This window comes from Excalfactoria chinensis, chromosome 2, assembly GCF_039878825.1.
Source record: "Excalfactoria chinensis isolate bCotChi1 chromosome 2, bCotChi1.hap2, whole genome shotgun sequence".
In the NCBI taxonomy this organism is placed as follows: Eukaryota; Metazoa; Chordata; class Aves; order Galliformes; family Phasianidae; genus Excalfactoria; species Excalfactoria chinensis.
The window spans coordinates 31,288,428-31,297,349 of record NC_092826.1 but is presented as its reverse complement, the minus strand read 5'-3'; the positions used below and the strand labels follow the sequence as shown (position 1 = coordinate 31,297,349).

Below are 8,922 nucleotides of genomic sequence, written 5' to 3'. Positions count from 1 at the left end.
TTTGGGTTGTAAGGGACCTTTAAGATCTTCTAGTTCCAACCCCCAGCTGTTGGCAGGGATGCCTCCCTCTAGACCAGGTTGCTCAAAACCCCATCCAGCTTGGCTTTGAGTGCTTCCAGGTGGGGGGCGTCCACAATGTCACTGAGCAATCTGTTCCAGTGTCTCACCGCCCTCACAGTAAAGAACTGCTTCCTAATATCTAGTCTAACTCTACCCTCCTCCAGTTTAAAGCCATTTCTCCTCATCCTATCCCTACCCGCCCTTATAAAAAGTCCTTATCAAAATATTTTGGTAAAATGGTGAAATCTTTTAGTGGGATGGTGAAAGGCTGACACTGTTTGGAAGTCTTAATAATAGCAATTATTTCAGCTTCTAACGTTTTTGACACAAATACCTGCTGTCCCTCCTTCATTTCCTACACAATAGCAGGTGGTTCTTGTGAACAGCCATTCCAGTAGCCACTTTTATCCTTTTCAAATCAACTCTCCATACATTTCCAGCTTTCTTAAAACAACAGCATGGAGTAACGAGGAGAACCAGGCCCTGACTATGCTCAGTCCTACTCTGTGCCATTTCAGGTCTGTCTCTGCTCAAACCATCGTGAAAGATGCTCGTTTAGGGTCGCGATATAGAAAAGCTCTTACCGTGATGTTTCCACACTAAGCTACGCGATGAAGGTGATGAACAGAATCATCAAAAGCAAATATTCCAAGTAATTACTGGTTGGAATATATAAAACATTCTTCCATAGAGAAAGACTGTTGTGCTGGTTAAAACTGCAGACTACTCAATCCCGCAGTGCTTTAGTACTGCCTCCTAAGCCCTGGTAAGAAGAAATGAAGACACGACAGAAACACGTTGAAATCTCTAAAGCCATGTAAAACCCGAAGGCATTAAAATTTATTAAATGATGCAATAACAACAGAATTCTTTATTTACAATAGCATTATTTAACATCAAATAAGCAAATAGCATCGGCAAAGCAATATTAACTTGCATAAATGTATTTAAAATTTCTCTGAATATATCTACCTTTGCATAAACTGCTCACACTAGAAATACAAACATCAATGCAGGTGAACAAAGTGATGTTCAGAGTTAACTCCGCTTTGAAAATAAATCACAACCTGAAACACTGTAAGCTTTCTCCTGAAGAACCATAGTTTATATATTGCTTAATTTTACCCTTGTATAATCTTTTCATATACACACATCTCAGATGCAACTTCATGATGAAACTGTACAAATAAAACCCACAAATGACATCAAGGGAAAAAAAAAATTAAATGACAGTAAAATGTTTGAAGAAACGTGTCCATCATCTCTATCGAACAACATAAAGATTAAGTGATGATGCACTTATTCCAAAATTGTACACAATTCACTATACAAATATAATACATCAGACAGCTATGTAGGAATATACAATACTTAAAAACAGATCTAAGGCATTATGCTAGATTTTAGCATTTTGAGGTTCTTGCACATAGCTTTTACCTGTAGTAAGAAACTTAAAAGATTTTGTTTTAGTCTACAAAGAAACACCAGGGAGAAAATTCTAATTCAAATCAAAGCCACTACAGTAAATTTTCTTTTGTGCAGAGAATGCTTTTGCTCTTAGGCAGCATACTACCATACAAATACTAGAAAACTTGGAAATTCACACCAACAATTAATGGCTTCAGTTGCATTTCAAAACTGATTGTGTATCTTTGGGTTCTGCGAGTGGAGCTGCGCCACCCATTTCATCTGCTAAGCCCATATGAATTCCGTTTTTCAGCAAAGATTAAAAAATGTATTGTATAAACTGCAAAAACATTGCTTTTAATTAATAGGCCCAAAGGGATACCGGCGGGGGACAATATTTTCAAGATCGAGTACAAATTAATTCATTGTAGCAAAACAGCTCACTTCACTTTTTAAACTTACCACGTTACATGAACACTTAACCAGGCCATATGACCGTGTAGATACGCTTATTTTTCACATTATGCGCCTTTCACATTTAGTAATGTAAGTAGAACACTGATTACTTGTTCTGTTAAACAAAATCCTAGTACTTTCTCCGACAAATTTACTGTATACACGATGAAAATACTGATAATGAAGGGAATTGATTTGGCTTCTTTTGTTTCTATAGCGATCAATATGATCAGAAGATTCCTTCACTCACTTTTCTTTTTCTTTAGTCAGAAGACAACAAAGTCACGATGAACCCAAACTGAGCCGAAGTGATTGATAGGTACAACCTCCTGTCTTTCAAAATGGCAATGGATGATGGAGCATCGTAAGCACTATCGATGACGGGGTTTGCAGGTCTGCCACACAACAGGACAAATTTCCACTTGTCCACTGTGAAAAAGAATAATCTATCTGAAGAGGTTACGGTTAAGAACTGAAACTGATTATAACGCGATTATTTGGAAACTCATCTACGTTTTGCGTTGCATGAAGTTGATTCATTCCAATATAGACATTTCTCGTACAAATAACATTTCGTCAGATACAGAACGCAAGTTTAACACAGACGTTGGTGTAATAATGAGGCTGTGGACCTCAGGGCTGATGGCTAGTTTGGTTTTCCATCAGAACACAAAAGGTGGATTCAGCTGACCCAATATTCTTTCTGAGTTTGACAGCCAAATGCTGACTGCTGGAAAGCGTAGTGTCCCCAGAATCGTGGCACTGCCCTCCTTAGAAACCAACAGCATTGTAATGTTTCCTTGACGATCATAACAAGGAAACAGATGCCTTCCAAAGAAACGACCTATTTCAAACCACCTTCACCATATTTCCCCTCAGCCTTAGTACAGAATGATGTCTACTTTCACTCCCACCTGAAAAATAAAACAAAACTGATCAAACGGCAACAGAACAAACCTTTTACTCCCCAAAGGCATAGCTGATGAGACATTATAAAATGCACTGCATTTTACGTGACATCCAAAAATTTGCGTTCAGGTTAGAAAGTCTGAGGGCAAGGGGCGAGGGGGAAGAAAACAGAGGTCAAAAACATCAATTTCTCAATATTTCCAGTCCTCAGAAACTGATGTCAGCTTAGTAAAAGATTATTCCAACCACAGTGGGCAAGAAAAACAACAACACCCTAACAGTGGCCTGCTTAGTAACAGTTAGTTTTTCTAAGATTTGTTACGAAAGAATATAAACATACAAAAATCAAGAATCGGTTCCTACAGTGGCTGTATATAATATTGGTTAGATAAATGACATTATGAGCAGAATCACAAGGTTTAGAAAATGAGAAGTCTCAAGCCTACAAATTAGGGCTAATCAAGGCATTGTGATTCTTTACAAAACACTTTTCCAGGAGACACACACGGCTAAGAAGATATCTAATTTAATACTGAAGTACCTCATTTGGAATCAACTTCACAACATGTATATCTCACAAAAATTATACAAGTAAAACACTTAAGTTTTCAACTTAAATTATTGCTTGTTTACATATAAACTGGATTTTATGTACCTTACAAAACGTCCTCATAGTCCACACTGCTTTAAAATAACCAGAAACACACGATAGTGGTGAAGTCTGTAGTGATATCTGCTACCGATATTACATGAATCGTTATTCCCCCGGCTGTGGGGGTGGGAACCAGGAATTATCATGCCTTAAAGCAGGTATCTTTAGCTCTTTGATATTACGCACCAGTTCTGCCACTACCATAATCAGTACATGCATTATCATTGAACATCGCTGCTCAGCAACCCTAACTTGCCGCCCAGATTGCTGGAAACACACCTACGTAAATAAAGGGGGGGTAACTTGTTTTTTCATTGTTAGAAGGAAGAGGAAGATGACAGAGGTCAGGAGAGCCACTTAAATCAGGATTTGCTGATCATTAGGAATTGGATTAAATAAGAACGCAGCAGACGTGTGTTTTTGGACTCGTGACTTTGCATTAAAAAAAAAGTGTTACTAAAAAACCCAACCGAAGCGCCCCTTGTCAACAGCCCTCTCACAGGATAGTTCTCATCTCTCACACAACTCCAATCCCATTCAGAATTGCTCGGTGCAGTTTTCTTCATCGGTCCATCCTCTCCGACGTGCCGGCAGCAGGAAGGGCCCCCTCAGAGGCCTGCGTGCACTGGGCACCATGTTCCGACCCTCCTTGTGCACTCGCCGCCCCACAACACAGGCCTTAGTCTAAAACACCAGTATGCAGACAGAACGGAATCCTTTGCACCAGAATGAGTAAGCCAGGGAAAACAAAGCCAAAAACCAAGGTCTAGAACTAAACGGAAACAGAACAAGAGCATGGTTGTTTTTTTCCTTAAATACATACATTTAAATACATTCAATCTGACATGGTTTATGAAAACTGCCTGTCAACATTTACTTCGCAGGAGAGATCTAAGTTGCACTAAGGTGAATGCAGTGAACAGACTGAGCAATGTCTGTACGCTATAGCCTCAGACTGTCGAAGAGGAGGCTGCTCCCGGCACGAGGCCCCGCGGAGAGCAGGGCTGGGCCCAGCGGCACTGGGCGCCGGCACGGCTGCGGCGCAACAAATGGGTGCAGCTCCTCCAACTGGGAAGGGTGTGGGGCCGGGCGCCCGCTCAGCTGGAGAAAGGAGCAACCACACCGCCCTCAGGGTCAGCAATATTTCTGCAAAAAAGAGAGATGGAGAAACAGAGGTTTAATTGTGTTCCTTGCTTCTTTATTCCTTCCAGCTACCGTAGATATCGTAACGACCTGGCATCATCTGCCACTTGTGAACTGCATGTAAATGCACAGCAACATGGTTTTAGAGAAGTCTCGTACCTGAAGCATCTATAAAATGTGCCTGTGTTACAGATGCACACTTTCAAAAGAAACAGCCATCTTGATTCAATTTTTCTTTCAAAAACCATAATTAAAAGGGGGAATAAGGAAGCAAAAACAAAAAAAGCTTCAACTATCAACCCCCAGAGATGCTCTTCATGCTTACTGCAGTGTCCTTACACAAACAGAGTACAAGCTGGTTTCAACTGAGTAAATTATCCCTTACTTTCTTCTTATTATTACTTCTTTAAAGCCTCAGGATGTGGTTTTCACGGTTGTTTTAAGATTGCCCCTTCCAGTGACTGCAACCTGTGCCTCTCTGCAGACTCCTGCTCCCATGTGGCTTTGGGGTCAGGCAGGTCAGAGAGCTATTCTAGCTGGAAACCGTTTTTTTTTTTCCCCCAGGGGCTGTTTCCCACTTGTACCCAGCGGCTCCTCACTGGGCAGCCTCCCGCCATGCAGGAGGTAGGGCTCATTGCTCAGGGATGGCAGCAGCAGCTTCTCTGCCAGCCTACAGGAACACCATTTACCCATCTTCTGGAAGCCATCCACACAGTCCTTTAGACTTTAACACCCTTTTCTTTGCAATCGCAGAAGGGCTAGAAGCACACCTCCACTGTCAAACAAAGCCACTGTAGGAGAGCATCCCACAGACTGGGAAAGCAATGTCTGAACTTTTGTACCGAGAGTGGACATTTAGCAAACAGTATCTCTACACAGGTGCTCAGTAGATTCTTCCACCATACCACTGACTCAAATAGAAATGCTCTTTAATGCTTTTAAAATTATTATTGTATTTCTATTCTAACAAAAATCTATTTTATAGGGTGATTAAATATAAGAAAGGGAGAGTAATAAAAAGAAGGCACACCTCTATTTCTAGAAATCATTTTTTCCCCTCCCTTCTGTTTAGAAATAGCGAAAGCAAGAAGGACATTAAAGAAATTGGCAGATAATTATTTAAAGGCCAATATGGAAAGTGAGAAAAATTACTTCCATAATGATTCATACAACTTGAACACTAAAAAAAATGCCCAAGGTTTACAAAGAAGCAACCTGAAAAATGCCAAGCTTACACAATACTCTCCATATCACAGAATCACAAGGTTGGAAAGGACCTACAAGGTCATCTAGTCCAACCATCCTCCAACCACCATTACTACCACAAGCTAATGAACCATATCTAGTAGCTCCTCATCCAGACGCCATGTTGTTCGCCAAGATGTTTATTTCCAAATAAGAGCAAATTCAAGATTTTCTTTTACAGCATGAAATTAATGAAAATAAGTTGGTTTCAATAATCACAAAATAAAAACTTCTTCAGTTTTTCAGGTGCAACTACATTCACCTTTTTAAATGAAGGGTACTTTGAGCCTTGAAAGACAGAAAATTCTGTTTTCTAAAACAGCTTCTTGGTTAAATATCTGTATCATTCTTGCATGTCCTAAAAGCTCTGAAAATTTTAATCATAATGTGTTAAAACAAAGTGAAACAGCATTAAGGACACAGAGTAGAACAGTAAACACTGAGACCTGAAGTCCATGGTTACAGGGATTTCAGCAATACCCTGGCATTTCCTGGTTATTCAGCTGTAATCAGAACAGATCCCTTTAAGTAATCCAGTTGTTGAGATCAAATTTAAGAAACAATGAGAAAACCCTCTCCAGTCTGCCTGATGAGTTTCTCAGTTTCTCATTTGTCAGATTAATTTCTAGGCTTTTATATGTTAATGCCACAACTGTCAAGGGATGAAGCCCATTAATCCTCTCTTCAGCTTTCTAATTACACAGCTTGTGCTTTAAATGTAAGTATCTTACGTAGGAGTATAGTTTATAGCATAGAAGTAGTAGCTACTTAGTCTCTATTACAGGTCACAGTTCTGTAACAGATACTTACAGTGCATACAAAATGTTATTCATCAATATTTTCATCAGCCAGAGCTGCATTAGTAGAATAAAACTAAAATCACAGTGTGCCATGAGATGGATCCTTACTGAGTATCCTCAGACGCAGTTGACTTTTGTCCCCCCTTTCTTGCACCTCTCCAAATATTTTACATTACATCTTTTCTGTCTCTTTTAAAACATCCTTTAGACTTTTCCTCTATCTCCTATCTTTCCTCAGTGGTACCCTACATTTATTCTCTGCATTTGGCTTCTCTTAAGGCATCTAACTGGCTCAGCAACGTGCTGGTTCGGGAAACCATAAGGGTAACTCCTTGGTGTAGGACAGCTTCCACTATATCACAACACACTGCACCTATTTGTTAAGCTCCAAAATGACTGTGATACTGCAGCAGGAAGAATCCTGCGTGCACAGATCCTCCACCCCAAGAGACAGGCACTGCTCATGGGAACCAAAGAGCTGTGCCAAGAAATTCCTTTCAGGAGGTTTTAAACAGGTGAGTAAAAAGAGGTGGATATGATAAAATGCAGGCAGCTACTTCTTCCTCAACACCTTCACTGCCTTCGTTTCCTTTTATCTTAATACATCTGCAGTCAGTTACCGTTTTGCTTTCACCTATTGCTCATTTTTGTTCCCCCTTAACAGTTGAAAACTTTAAATTTTGCTTTTGGATTCAGCATAAAAGGGATTTAAAAAAAAATTTAAATCCATATTTCTGATTTCAACACTGCATACAAGTAGATGGCAGTAAGTGATTAGGTTAAGAATGGACTTCAGGCCGGTTATAAAGCAACTCCTGTAGACATCATGGGTTCGATCTGCTTGTTTTGATTACTTTTGAAGACTGCTTCCTGCAAAGTGTGCCTCACAGGCCAACAATCTAAATAAAACCATCTCTCTTATAATGTTTCATATTCAGATCTCTGCCCCTTGCTGCCAAAAGCTCGCTATTGCTTTCCGGTCATTTTCCACATGTTAGCCTACCTGAATCATCTTAGCACAGAAGTTTCCCGACAGACAAAACATGAAGAAAAATAGAGAGGCTAATGCCCCTTGATTAAATATTTGCCCAGTGCTGTTCACCAGGTTGTTCAGGAAATGGATGCATGTAAAGCAGCATGCGTTAAAGCCTTACTGTCCCTTCCTTCTGAGGAACAGCAGCTGAACAAGCAGAGCAGCAGCCACTAGATGGTGCCTCCCCCTGCTGCTTGCCTGCACACTGCTGGCACAGGCACTTTGTCCTGTGAACCATCCATATATTATTTTCCAGAGCACAGGTTTCCATGCAAGGCTGCATAGGAAGGTCTGGATGGGTCTGCACATCTGCGATGCTTGGAACAGGCAGGAAAGTGCTGTGCTCCAGTTTCAAATCACTTCAGGTCTCAAAATACCAGGTTTGTTGTAACAAGCTTACTATTAAAAAAGGCTATTTCGATTAAGGAAAACTCTTCCACAGAGGAGGGGCCCATAAAAAGCACCTCATTCACCTGGCCACATGCGAAGATCTCTACCATGTCTGTCCTTAAATACCGCTACTGCCTGGAACACAAATCACTTTTGAACTAAGAAAACACTGATTACACCATCAGCTGGAGATTTGTGCAAATGAGTTCAGTATCACCACTCGTCGAGAACAGAAAGTAATAAATTAAATAATTCATGAAAATTTTGCCCTAAGTATAATGCAAGGAGAAGTGGAAAAACACTTAGGCAGGATGAAACACGAAATGGGCTAAGCATGCCGCAGTGCAAATATAAATCAACAGTCTTTTTCATCAGCAGCAAAATAGTCGTGCAATTGCTCAGTAAAAAGCAAATATAACTATAAATAAAAGTCTGCTGAATGCAACTGTCTGTTAATTCAATAATGTAATGTATTCTGTTAATGTAAATGCATTCTGTATTCGCTTCAGTAATGCTAGTGGGATCAAAGAAGGAACTTAATGCAGATGTCACCTAAAGATGAACTCAAAAAATTAACTGTATAAGACTTAATTACTAACACCGTGGGTACTCTTAACTTTGTAAATAAAAACATACTGCATCCACTCTAGACCACAGTATATTCATAGTTCAGTAGCCTTTGTACACCATCTCTTACCCGTGTTGCATCTCCATCTGGCTTTATCATATCCATTCCAGGCAGCTGGTTTGGAAACAGATTGCCTCCCCTCATAGCAGGATCATTAACCTATTGGTAACAAGATAACAAGGAGTATGAAATAAAAACA

The 8,922-nt window shown here is 40.1% G+C and overlaps 1 protein-coding gene across 8 annotated transcripts in view; it reads right to left on the bottom strand.

The window, feature by feature from the left end:
- Positions 1–860: 860 nt before the first annotated feature.
- NCOA2 (nuclear receptor coactivator 2) overlaps positions 861–8,922 on the bottom strand; it is a 191,221-nt gene continuing 183,159 nt past the window's right edge. For all 8 annotated transcript variants that reach the window (XM_072328564.1, XM_072328566.1, XM_072328561.1 and 5 more), the window contains 2 exons: positions 8,793–8,882; positions 861–4,630 (listed from right to left, as the gene is read on the bottom strand). In XM_072328564.1, the coding sequence (XP_072184665.1) occupies positions 4,619–4,630; positions 8,793–8,882 (102 nt within the window). In that variant the 3' untranslated portion in view covers positions 861–4,618. The remainder of the gene's footprint in view (positions 4,631–8,792; positions 8,883–8,922) is intronic.